General features: G+C 44.9%; 1 protein-coding gene across 1 annotated transcript; it reads left to right on the forward strand.

Annotated features, from left to right (window-relative positions):
• The first annotated feature begins 8,397 nt into the window (after positions 1-8,397).
• Positions 8,398-10,711, forward strand: LOC119339006. Its single transcript, XM_037611196.1, has 6 exons — positions 8,398-9,176; positions 9,252-9,362; positions 9,461-9,623; positions 9,698-9,904; positions 10,007-10,240; positions 10,325-10,711. The coding sequence occupies exons 1-6, from the start codon at positions 8,398-8,400 to the stop codon at positions 10,709-10,711; spliced, it is 1,881 nt and encodes a 626-aa protein (XP_037467093.1).
• Positions 10,712-13,668: the final 2,957 nt, after the last annotated feature.

The following is a 13,668-nucleotide window of genomic DNA, read 5'->3' on the forward strand; positions in this document are numbered from 1 at the left end:
CGAGGGGAAAGAGAGGCGAGAAAGCGATAGGGTGATGCGGGGCTAGGGATTGCGGAGGAGGGTGGGGGTGTGCGATTTGAATGGATGGTTCTGCCCACCGTTTCCTTGTACGTGGCGGTGGAGACGGCGGCGTCCAGCCATGCAGGCGAGGCATGGGTCGAGCCGGGCACACGGCGATGCACAGTAGCAGAGGCGGGGGCGATTTTTTGCTACTGAGATGCAGGGTGTGGGATTGATCGTTCATGTTCGCTTTTCCTTTTTAACCGGAGATGGATGCGATTTTTTCACGAGGGGAGAGATGCGACCACGTACAGATTCCATAATAAATTAATTAGGTCCATAACGGGATTTCTTTACAATGCGTTAAGATTTACGTGTTAGTTTTTTTAATAAAGAAATGCACTGATGTAGGGATCGATTGATTCGTGTAAGGAAAGATAGATTCGTGATCTTTTGTATGTTAGGAAATTAGTGGTTTGCAAGGAAAGAGTGGAGAGAAAAAGAACCAATGCGACCACGTATAGATTCCATAATAAATTAATTAGGTCCATAACGGGATTTGTTTGCAATGCGTTAAGATTTACGTGTTAGTTTTCGTAATAAAGAAATGCACTGATGTAGGGCGCGATTGGTTCGGGTAAGGAAAGATAGATTCGTGATCTTTTGTATATTAGGAAATTATTGGTTTTTTAAGGAAAGAGTGGAGAGAAAAAGAACCAGTACGAGGGGGTGGTGGGAGGTGGGACGAATAAAAACCGGACGAAATTGGAAGGTGGGAGGGGGCGAGTAAAAACCGACGAAAAAAACCAACGAAATTGGGAGGTGGGAGGGAGGATGAAAAAAAACCCAGGGGAGGTGGGAGGAGGACAAAAATAAACCGTACGAGGCTACCAACTACTCCATTAGGAGTAGAGATTGTTTGTGAAAATAACGTGCGACGACGACTTAGCGAGCGGATCCCCTTAAAAAAGACATAGCGAGCAGATTCCCTTAAAACTGGTAGAAATGGATACGATTGATGACGTTGATAAATAGTGGTGAATGTTGGCATAATTTACTATCATCATGCATGGAAACGAATCATCAAGAAAAAGAATACTTCCTATTACTACACTCATAGGAAGCTTGCTAATCTCTGCTACCAAACAGTTTCTGCCCAAACAAGGAAGGAAAGTTATGGACGTGATTCGAAAGGAAACAAACGTTATGAAGATTTATTAATTTAGATTTGATCTTTAGAAATTGATTGTGATTGATTCTTTCACATAAAGACATTACTAAATAATTTGTGTCACTATGGAAAGTTCTGATCCGTTCAGTTTTTTTCGTTGTGTGAGAGGGTGAAGTGAAAATAAACCGATGAAGTGGGGAAGGCGACGAAAAAAATCTACGACGGTTAACCTACAAAAAAAACAGGACGAAAGTGGTGGGACGAAAATTGACCGGCGGAGACTACCAACTGCTCCATTAGGAGTAGAGATTGGTTGGTTCGATTTTTTTGCGTGGAGGGAACTACCTGAGAGGTGGGAGGGAGTACGAAAATAAACCGTCTCGGCTGAGCGGGAGGTGGGAGCAAGTACCAAAGAAGTACCAAAAAAGACCGGGTGAGGTAGGACGAAAATAAAACCCGGAACGCGACCTACCAACTGAGACATTAGGAGTAGAGACTAGCTATGTTACCACTTTCCTCCATTTTCTCATTTATTGCTTGTCACATCATCTATTTTATCTAGATATGTGTGATGTTACTATCTATGTTACTTCCACTGTAGGTAGTCTAACTCCCTCCTGATTTATTGGTCCCTTCATATCCAGTGCCAAATTTTGACCATAAGTTTAACTAATAAAATATCAATGCATATCATCGCAAATTATATCAATGAAAATTATGTTCAAATAGGAATCTAACGATATATTTTTTTATGACATGCATTACCATTTTGTTAATTAAATTTATGGTCAAAATTTGACACAAATTACGAAGAGACTAATAAATCAGGACGGAGGTAGTAAGTACTACTCACATCCATTCCATAATATAGTGCGTCCTTGCTTTCCAGGATCTAAGTTTGATCATAAATTTAACCAAGAAGACCGACCACGGTACCTCCGTCCGGGTTTATTAGGCCACTTTGTACTTTGGTTCTAATTTTGACCATGTAACAGAAAATATATAAACTACATCATATAAAAAGTATATTGCACGATTTGTATTTGAAAACGGTTTTCAAAGGTATAATTTTTGTGACATATAGTTTACATTTTATTAGTTGAATTCATGGTCAAACTTTGGCTTAAATAAAAGGGGTCTAATAAACCCGGTTGAAGGAAGTATTAGCCAAATGTTTGTTGGACGCCGATCTTTGAAAGATGGAGGGCAATGCACCCAAAATGGAAAAACAAATTTAGAAAAAAAAGGTCAAAAAACTATGAAACTTTTCTGCAACCTATGTAATACTCGTGTGAAAAAAATTACGGAGGAATGACTCTCGTGGTATTCTAAAAAATATGCATGTCCAAAAAGGCCCTCGTGAAACTTTTCACTCGGTATTAACACAAGGCAAATAAATATATGGGGCAAACCAAAAACAACAAAACAACCAGTAACAAAGTGAAATGAAGACTGAATTTGGTACGTGATTGAAATATGTGGTTACTAAACCAATCTACTCTCCTCAAATGGATATCACGACAATATTAAGTCATGTTTGTTACAAAAAAGTTTTAAAAAATTAGTCTTTTCGATATTTTTATTTTTCCAATTCGGATGCGAACGGGACCCGAAACCCATTGGCTATTTATGAATGTTTGCTCCCATTTCATATTTTGACTGATTTTCTGGAACCAATGGATTGTTTGCTTGCCATCCTGATGGATATTTCTCTGGTTAGAGTGAAACCTGAAGCTAGCCTAGATTTTTTGTCCAAAAGGACCCCCTGACCAACAGAATTGCCAAAAAATACCACATGTCAAAAACATTGTTAAAAAGGACCCCCTCAGCGGTGGCGGCAGGCGCGGCAGGCGACACGTGGCACCTGCCGCCACCGGATGAGGCGGCGGGCCCGGCCGCCACCGCCAGAGGCGGCCGCGCGAGAAATAACCGTGTCAGCACAGTGCGCCGAGCCCGGACGGAACGGCCAGGCCTGGTGGGCCACGCCGCCACCTAGTGAGGCGGCCTCTCTGGCCGCTGTCGGGCGCGGGCCGACCACTCGTGATGCTCGCGGGCCCCGCCTGTGGGCCAGGCCGCCACTGCAGGAGGCGGCGACACTGCTGCTGCACACGCGACAACGGCGCAGACGGCGCTGATTCCCGTGCGGCGCTGATTCCGGTGGCGCAGATTTTCACGGGCGCTGCTTTTCCCAGCTCCTTGTTTTGCCTGCCACAAGTTTCGATGATCGGATTCCCGCCTAAACTTTGTAGTACTGATTGGTACGTAAACGACACTGATTAAAGCTATGCGTGATTCTCGCTTCCGTCTATTTCTCCAGCCGAAGCGACAGCATTCAGGCGTTGTTGTTGCTGCGTATGATGAGACACCGCGATGCTGAAATCCGATGCCGTGGTAGGTGAGTTCTGGTTTGTTCTGCCGACAATACAGTGGTCCTCTTCTTTTTAAACGCACATCCGCGACTCCGTGCGCATACACTCTCTCTCGCATATCTCTGGTTGCCTCCTCTACCTCTTAACTCTCTCTGAGCGCATACATAGACAGAAAGGAAAACTAGGTAGCCACTTTTACTCGTGATTTTGGTCGATTTGGAGTTTGATTTCGAAGATGATGAAGTTGAAGAAAAATTAGATTAAGGTAAGATCTATCCATTTTTGTTGGTTTCGTTCACATGCATGATGTTTTTGTTCTGTTTTATTAGTTCCTAAGTGTGTATTCTCTGTTGTTTTAGGCATAATTTTAGCACTTGAAGGAGTCATTTGGAGTCATTTAGAGCTTGAGGAGTAGGATTTGCGTTGCGAAAGTGAAGTACGAAGTTGAAGATCAAGGTATGAGCTTTGCAATACATTTATTTATTTGTGCATGCGGGGTGGTAATTAGTTAGTCTTTTAGCTCGTCATTAGCTATGCTATGTTAGTGCGTAGAGGTTAGAAATAATTTCAGACGACAGATACAACATTTACAATATTTTTTATTGCATGTGGTATGTTATTTCATGTGGTATGTTATTTTATGTGGTATGTTTATTAATAAGTCTATAGTTATGTCGCAATAATCTAAATTTTATATGTTAAGATTATGTGCTAATGTACTTAATGATGTATGTAATTAGGTAAAATAATTCATCTTAGTAACAAACAAGGAGGAGAAGACATGATTGAAGAAATTGTGTTTCCATTTTGTTAGCAGGAAGAAAAATCCGTGTGTAATATTGATGTTAATGTGATAACAGGTTGACTCCGTTCATATAGTACTGGCGACGGATATTTATTGGAACTATTTTGACGCTTAATTGCATTTGCAAGCACATCCATATTGGAGCTAAGGTAAAAAAATGATACTGTAATTTTGTTAATATTTTTTGTATTGATGTACTATTGTGAATAATGTGCATGTTGCTGTAAATATTATTATTTGTAGATAAATGATTGTTATCGTATGATGTGAAAAAAATTATATAAAGCCGAAAGAAACTAAATGTTTTACTCATATGATATTAAAATGTTATTATCGTACTATTATGTTTATTGGTTGTTTGGATAGCGAGTAATTACCATGGGTTTTGTCATAACATGTTGTAAGAAAAATAGTTTGACATAACCTGTTGTAAGAAAAATGACACTCATATGATATTTAAATGTTATTATCGTAATATTATGTTTAGTGGTTGTTTGAATAGCGAGTACTTACCCTCAGTTTTGTCATAACCTGTTGTAAGGAAATTATGTAGAAAAACCATATTTTACTAATAGTCGTTTTTCCAGAAGTTAAGTTTTTGCATGTTACGAGAACTATTTTAGGATATTTTTGGGGTAGTTAGAGAAAAGCAAACAGAGTTTTAGTTTGTTACGCTCATAGACAAGTTTGAGAAAAATAGATCTGTAAATACCCGTTAACCAAACAACCCCTTAAAGTCTAAGCAAATGATTCTAAAAACAAACCGAATATTTATAACGAAAATACGGTTATTATTTTAGTCATAAGATATGTAAATGTTGTCATCGTTACTAAATGTTCAGTTACTAATTATTTGAAATGTAAACATGTATGTTGGTTAGGTACTATGGAAAATTTAGTAGTGTACTATGGGAACGTCTTACGCGACGGTCCATGCGGGGTGGATGTGTCCTTCTGCGAGTCGACTACAGTAGTGGTGAGAGACATGGTCAACGTGGGTTACGCAGCGGTTAGAAGGTGCATCCGAGCGATGTTTGGCCCAGTGATGCAGGAAAAAAAATGACAATGGAGGCCTTCGTCGTTGACGGAGGAAATGATGGGACAGTTGCCCGTTGGGGTTTGCGGCCTGTCACAGGTGATCGGTCGTGGGGGTCGTACATGAGGTTTGCAAGCAATCCCAATAACTCAATGTATGGTCAGCCGATGGTGTATGTGGAGTTCATTTCAGTCACTGATGTTGCCGGATGCAGTAGCAGGGGTGGTGAGGTCGAGTTGGCCATCACATCAGCCCCTAGCATCGGCCCATCGGAACCGACGGGCGGCCAGCCTGTGTATGACACAGGATATTGGTCGGCGGCCGTTGACATGAGCGAACACGTGGAGGGATTGCCGGAGGCGCTAGATGATGATGATCATTCTTCTGCGTCTTCGGAGTCAAGCGGAGAAGAAGATGTTCCTCCTCAGAGGGCGGTCGCGGCGGCACTGCAACCTGGGTTTTTACAGGATATGAGCATCACCAACGAATTTCACTCTGCTTCTGGCCTAGGAGCGGGAAGCCTGGAGGTTGGGCAAGTTTTCCCAGATAAGAAGTCTGCTTACCAGGCAATGGGTAGCTATGCAATCGGCATCCACCGCCAGCATAGAGTGAAGCAGTCTGATAAAAAAGAGTTGAAGGTCATATGCATCCACACCGCGAAAGGTTGCCGCGGAAGAGTTCTCGCTAGACTGAAGCCTGGGGTATGTCAGTCATGGCATATCACAAAAATAGTGGAGCATACCTGTGAGCAAACTGGGACTCTTTCAGATCACTGCAATGTGACAGCAAAATTTGTGGCACAGACGATGGAAACAATTGTGCAGGGAAGTCTCAACATTAGTGTTAGGGCTCTGCAAAAAGATGCAGAGGATCTAATTGGATTCCCTGTTAGCTACAGCAAGGCTAGGCATGCGAAGGAAAATATATTTAAGAACTTGTATGGTACCTATGAGGAGGCATATTCTTATGCCCCTAGAATGCTTCATCAAATAGCAAGTGCTAATAGGGGGACTCAAGTTTGGCGGAGAGAACGTCCAAACCCAATGAACCCGGGTGAGCTAATCCTGGACCGCTTATTCTGGGCATTCGCCCAGACTATACAAGCCTTCAGGCACTGTCGCCCGGTATTATCTGTTGATGGTACCTTTCTCACTGAAAGTACAAGGGCACACTATTGGTGGCGATTGCAGCGGATGCAAATAATCAGCTTCTTCCTATTGCATATGCATTGGTCGAGAGCGAGAACAAAGATAGCTGGTTGTGGTTCCTGAGCTGCGTGAAGATGGGTGTCGTGAAAGAGCGTAAAGGTGTTTGCATCATTTCTGATCGCAACACTGGATTATTAAGCGCTCTTGAAATAATTAAGGCGTCGGAAGAAGAGTGGGGCTGGCCCGATCTAGAGGGAAGGTGGTGCATGAGGCATTTGGCAGCAAACTTTTACTCCAAATTCAAAAACAAGGATTGGTTCAAGTTATTCAAGAGGATGTGCATGCAAAAAACTGTAGCCAAAATGAATGCGATATGGGCAGGTATCAATGGTGAGATCGACCGCGCGGCCTTGCCGCAGAGAGAAGACCGGAGGGGTCGTAGGACGGTCATAAATTTGAGCCAGTGGATCACCGAGAATTGCCCTCATTTGGAGAAGTGGGCACAGGCTCACGACACCGGGGCTCGGTATGGAATAATGACCAGCAACATGTCAGAGGTGTACAATGGTGTTCTTAAAGGGGTGCGAGCACTGCCTATCACAGCCCTAATTGAAGAAACTTGGAACCGGACCCTGTCATACTTTGCAGACAGGGTCACCGTCGCCAAAGCACAAGTTGAATTGAACAAGCCATGGTCCGAGAAGATGCAAAGACATCTGGACGAGAAAGCAAAGAAGTCCCAAAGTCATGGCTGCAGGAAAGTGGACGCACTTAGGAATAAGTGGGAGGTCAATGTGCGAGCCAAGTACGTTAAGGGTCACCACAGAGGATCAAAAAAGCAAGCTGTCACCCTTGGCTCAACCTCCTGTGAGTGCACTTGTAACAAGCCCAAGCTTGAGGGCTACCCTTGCAGTCATGTGCTCCGGGCGGCTGCTGTTCAAAAAATCAGCGTCGAGCCATACATATCGCCGTACTTCAACATGTACAATCTGTACAACACTTAGAACGGTGAGTTCTGGGCTTGGGGCATTGATATGAACTACAAAATGTTGTGGCCAGATGGGCCGAAATGGGTTCCGAACACCGACTTGATGAGAACCGCAAAGGGACGACGTCAGTCTAGGCGTCATCGCAATGACATGGACCATAGCCAGATGGGAGAACCAAGACGATGCCGCGTTTGCAGGTGTCCTGGACATTCACGCAAAGACTGCCCGTATCGAGCCAACAACAACGCATGATGTTGATATATATGTACTCGCCATGTCTATTTATATTTCTACTCGTTATGTGTACTTATATTGAATTTAAATTGATTCTCTTTGTATTATTGTACTCCTGATGTTAACTTCAGATAATTAATGTAAATCGTATCTCTTTGTATTTTTTAAGTTAATTTTGATTTGCATTTGTATTTCTGTCTTCCTCGTAATTTATATTTGTATGTTTGTGTGCAGGTTATGGGTGAAGTGCCAGTGCTTTTGCAGGGGCCCCATGACGCCGGGCACCGTTGCCACCTATTTCTGAAACCAAATACTAAGCATGATTATCGGCCTTTCAGACTTCGAACCATAAAGAAAACATGGCCAATACACAATCATTTCCTTGCTCACCTTGACGCTTATGGACTACAAGGTTTTGCTAGGCTCACATCATGCAACGACCAAGTACGTTCGGACCCATCCCTTTTGACATCCCTCGTTGACCGGTGGAGACCTGAAACCCACACCTTTCACTTTCGTTTTGGGGAGCTTGCACCTACACTGAAAGATGTTTCTATGATCACTGCTCTACCAATTAGAGGTGAGCCGGTAGTCTCTCCACGAGTGCCTCCATCTTGGGCATTAGATATAGCAGCCCGTCTTGGGATGGAAATGCCAGAATCACAATGTTCTGGTAACCCTCGGGGCATCCCACTCGTCTGGCTTCGTGATAACTTTCTTCATTTATCTAGCTTCGCCAATGAGGAGACGAGAAAAAGACATCTGTTTGCATATTTGTTGTGGCTCCTCGGGAATCTATTTCCAAATTCACATGGGGACGTTGTTGTCCCTGGTCTCATCTACATTGCGGAGAATATGGTAGATGAACCTTTACCCGAGCAGCCAAAATACAGCTTCGGTTCTGCCATGCTATCTCATACATACAGAGGCTTGTGTGATGCCACGCAAAAAACCTCTTTCGCACAAAAAGCTCCATTACTTTGTGTCGCCTATGAGTTTCTACAGTTGTGGTCCTGGGAATACCTCCCTGTAGGACGACCTCGTATAGTACAACCCATATACCCATATGACTTTGGCGAGGGTGCTAGCGCAACTATGGCCACCAGGTGGACAAAGGCACGGAAACGTTGGTCTCCAGATATTGCGAAAAATTGTTACCCTATGTACCACCAGCAGTTTGAGATACTTGATGAGGCAGAAGTCACATGGAACCCGTGGACTCAGGACCAGCTAAAAATGGTCTTTGATGCTCGACACTTCACACCAGGCATGTTGACCGATAGTGCATTCTGGCTGACTCGCTGCAACTTATTGTTCCTGTGGTGTGTTGAACCTTACAACCCAGAGCGTGTAATGAGACAGTTCAGTCTCTATCAAGAAATTCCACCACCTTTTCCCAGACGTATCGATGAGGAAACACATAAGTAAGATGTGACATCCCTAAATAGTTAGTGTCATTTTTAATTTACTAAACTCACACTTTGTTACATAATTTGCAGGCTAACCAATATGGGCAGGGGTTGGAGTTTATACGATTGGAGGGAAGAGAACAGTGAATGGGTACACAAGTGGACAAATGAAGCGCTAGCAGATATAGTGCGTCAACTTAGGTATATTTTATGTACATTATTTTTTTACGATGATCATACGATGCGTGAAGATGCTTTGCTTTCATCACAACGGTTTATGTAATTATTTAATTTTGCAGGCCGTACGATGGAAGTACAGATCAAGCGTACAAGCAGTGGTACTGCATGAACACACGTGCTAGCCTGGCCAGTCAGCCAGCTACTATACCAACACATCTCACACAAGAGGAGCAGGCGCGGAGACATGTTGAGCTGCATGCAGCTTACTATCGTGACCACCTGGTAATCACTTGTAACTTTTTTAGGTCCATCATTTCATAATCATTTGAACTAAATAACATTCAAATATTGTTCAGCTTGAAAATGTCAACGAAGTAGGGCAGATGGCTACGGATAGCATGCCGGCCCAGGGCCCATATCGCAAGACATTCCAGAAACTTTTGCAACAATTCGTGGCAAAGAAGTTCAGATGCGGTAGAGGCGACGACGTTGCCACTGGAGCATACATGCCGGTAGCGAGGTCAGCCAGACCGAGTGCGGCACCGTCGTCCAGACCAAGCGAGGCGCGTACGAGCCATGAGCAATGGGGGGAGGGTCCGAGTACTAGAACGACATTGCCACGACATGACTCATCTCTACCACTGCATCGCTCTTCTTCGATGCAGCTTCGTCAGGGGCAGACATCTCAGGACCATGGCACGGGCTTGGATTCGATGCCCGAGCAGTTTCTTTCCCCTAACCCATATGCATACACAGGATATGATGCATACACCCAAGGTGAGGGATCTCAGCCGTTTCTCTCCACGCGAGGGATCCCCATGCCCGAGGAGACTCGTGTACCAGATTTAAACCAGCACCAAGTACAATGGCCAGACAGTATAGGAGAGGGATATGCTCAGGTAGTCATGTTTACATTTCAATGCATTTACAATGATATCATATATTATCCTCTAACAATTTGTTTAAAATGTTTCTATGTGCAGGACACACCTGATGTTAATTGGGGCGATGAGAACACCCAACGCGGCATCAACACAGGCCTCCGGGGAGCATCACATGATCATGGCGTCAACACAGGCCTCCGGGGAGCATCACATGATCTTGGCGACACAGTTACATCATTAGTTACAGAGTTCTTCGGAGGGGATGTTATTGGCCCATCTTTTATCCCCCCGGAGTCACAACCATACGCGTACAATTACGTTTCAGGTTCGCAACAAGGATTCGCGACTCCACCACCTACGCAGGACTCGCAGACACATGAAGCCGAATTGGAGTACGGCCGCGGTCTTCGTGTGACCCGGCCACCTAATCGCTTGTCCCCTTCCGGTCGTAAGGAAAGGCCAGGTGGTCATCGTAAAGTAGGGTGATTCATCTATGCACGTGCGCGACCCATTGTATCTATATATGTGTGTATCAGACTTTTCGATTTGAACATCTATGTTTGCTGAAATAAAAATGCACCAGTCAGGAACAATTTTTCCCGCCTATATCTCCCGCCATACTATCCCGCTCCACTGCACTCGTTCTTTCCCGCCATTTTCTCCTCTCTACCTATAAAACCCCCTTCAGACGGAGGTGGATAAGCATTCGAGTGTAGTGTAGTCGAGATGTCCCATTATCCTTTCGATCGTAGTTTTCACCCTGGGATGAGCAGGACTCTTCTGAGGCTAGCTACCGATTTCAGGATGGACAATAGGATAGTTCCATGGGACGAACTCACCGGTAGTGACACCATAATGAATGAATTGGCTCACCAATTACGTAGGTCTGGGTGGCCTGAAAGGACCTATGAGGAGGTACGTAAAGAACTTCTTAGGTTGCGTGCAAGGTGGAAGAATGTAGTGGAGCCGAAGAGTGAAACTTTCAGAAGGACTGCAGAAAATCATCCATTTTTATGGACTGAGGAGAGCAAGGATGAAGATGATATCTTCATGCCGCCGCTTCCGGGTGCTGCATCATCAAAGGGCAAGAGTTCTGCATCGTCTAAGGGCAAGAGTACTGCATCCTCGAAGAGCAAGAGTTCTGCATCGTCCAAGGGTAAGAGTTCTACATCCTCGAAGGGCAAGAGTTCTGCATCGATGGAGGATGACGATGATGCCTTCATGTAGTTTTATTCCAGTTCTACCGTTTAATTCGGATGTACTTGCATTATTAGTTTGTACTCTCTTATTGTAGGGCATTATGTTCTATCTTAATTTTATTTTGTAGTTGTTGCACGATGTTCGATATTAGTGGAGGAAAAGAAAATGCCACTACTTTATTCTTAAACTATATTTTTTTCCATTACGACACGGCACAACTGAAAATAAGATACATTGTAGGAATAAACCTACATTTAACTCCTGAAATAAAGCTACATTAAAGTGCAGAAATAAAGATACAAATGATTGCGAAATTTAAAATACTACCACAAGAATCTATTGAGTCCAGCGTGGATATTTTCCTTTTCCATCGCCAGCTTCTTCTGCTGCCTTGGCCTCGCGAGCCCTTTCTTTCTTTCTCTGCCTCTCAGCCTCACGAGCCTCCTTTCGCTGTCGTTCCTGCTCCTCCATGCGACGAGCCTCTTCCCTGTTTTTTTTTCCCATTTCCTGAAAAAAATGGTGTTGCTCCGCATAGTATTCTTTTAACTCTCTCTCTTGCTCTGCTTTCTCCTCAGCTTCCGCCTTCTCGCGTCGCTCTTCCGCAAATAAACTATTCCACGCACGGCGACTTCTTTCACGAATCTCAGTCACTGCCCAAGCCGGCTTCTCCGTGTCAATCCAACGATAGTACATGCACAGAGGCGGAGGAGACTACAACAAGAAACAAGAATGTTACTAAAGAATCAATGAAAATACCAACAATATCTATTCGTGATGGTTAAAGCATACCGGAGGCTTGTCGTACTCTGAAAGAGCTACGGCAGGATCTTCCTCATAATTGGCGCACATGAAAAACTTCATGCCCAACCAATCAAAAAAATCCGTCACCTCCTTCACCTTGCAAAGATCGCCACACCAACACCGCAGGACTGCCACCCCAGGAGGCAAACTTGCATTCTTCATTTTCCTCGGCCTAATGCTTTGATCTGAACAAGGCAAACTCATATCGACTGAAAAAATGTGTTACACACTTTGCGCACTGGCGATTTCTAGGATGGCTGGACGAGAGCCTCGGTGTCTTCTTTTATAGGCTCAGACGATTAATGATGGCGAGAAAATAAGCGAGAACAGAGGAAATTAGGCGGGATATTTTACGAACCCTGTAGTGTCGGCACAACAGGGAACCTCGGATTCCCGCAACGAGTGAGTGTATTTCTGCAGTGCCGTCGCGTCCTCTCAAGCAATAGCCAGCACGCGCGAGGGAATTAGCTAAGTCTGCAACAGGGAACCTGTCGCCGCGCATGACTAAAGCAAAAGCAGGCTATCAGCGTCAATTTTCGAATCATCAGAAAGAGCGAAATTTGTATCGGAATCAGCGCCGTGAGTCACGGAATCAGTGTCGTTTTCCCGCGCATGCAAAGATGCCGCCAGCAACAGTGCACCTCGCCTTCCGTGCAGTCAGCGTGCAGCAGCAGCTCTTTTTTGTCGGCAGGGGTGCCGCCTCACCCAGTGGCGGCGAGGCCCACTGGCGGGGCCCGCTCTCAGCAGGGCCTGTCGGCCAGGCACCGACCGCGCCAGGGGAGGCCGCCTCACCCAGTGGCGGCCGGGCCCACCTGGCCAGCCCCGTTCCGTCGCGGCGCGAAGCACTGCCGATAATCCGTTCGCAAGGGGTGGCCGCCTCCTCCGGTGGCGGCCGGGCCCGCCGCCTCCTGGCACGGCGGCAGGCGCCACGTGTCGCCTGCCGCGCCTGCCGCCACTAGCGAGGGGGTCCTTTTTGACAATGTTTTTGACATGTGGTCTTTTTTGGCAATTCTGTTGGCCAGGGGGTCCTTTTGGACAAAAAATCTCCTAGACCTTGTTTGGTTTGCACCCTCAGTTTTTCCCCCTCACCTGGCGTGAGATCGTCCCGCACGAATGGTTTGTTTGGTTCATGTCCTCGTTGCAGCATGCCTGGCCTGGAGCCTGCCTAGATTCATGGGGAAATTATTTCTTGTTGTTTTGGACGGGGAAGCCGGCTTGGCCTCGGAACTTGAGCGTTGTGGTTAGCCTCACTGACCCGTCCATTTTTAAGGCTGGTCATAGTGGGGAGTAACTTAGACTAGTAACATGCATATGTTACTATTCTATGTTACCACCTTTATAGTGGGGAGTAATATGTATGTAGTAACATGCAAGCCATCATTTATTAAGATGTAGGCTCATTTTGCCTTGGGATGTGTTATGTTACAGTAACATATTATGTT

The sequence above is a fragment of the Triticum dicoccoides genome, chromosome 7B, assembly GCF_002162155.2.
Source record: "Triticum dicoccoides isolate Atlit2015 ecotype Zavitan chromosome 7B, WEW_v2.0, whole genome shotgun sequence".
NCBI lineage: Eukaryota > Viridiplantae > Streptophyta > Magnoliopsida > Poales > Poaceae > Triticum > Triticum dicoccoides.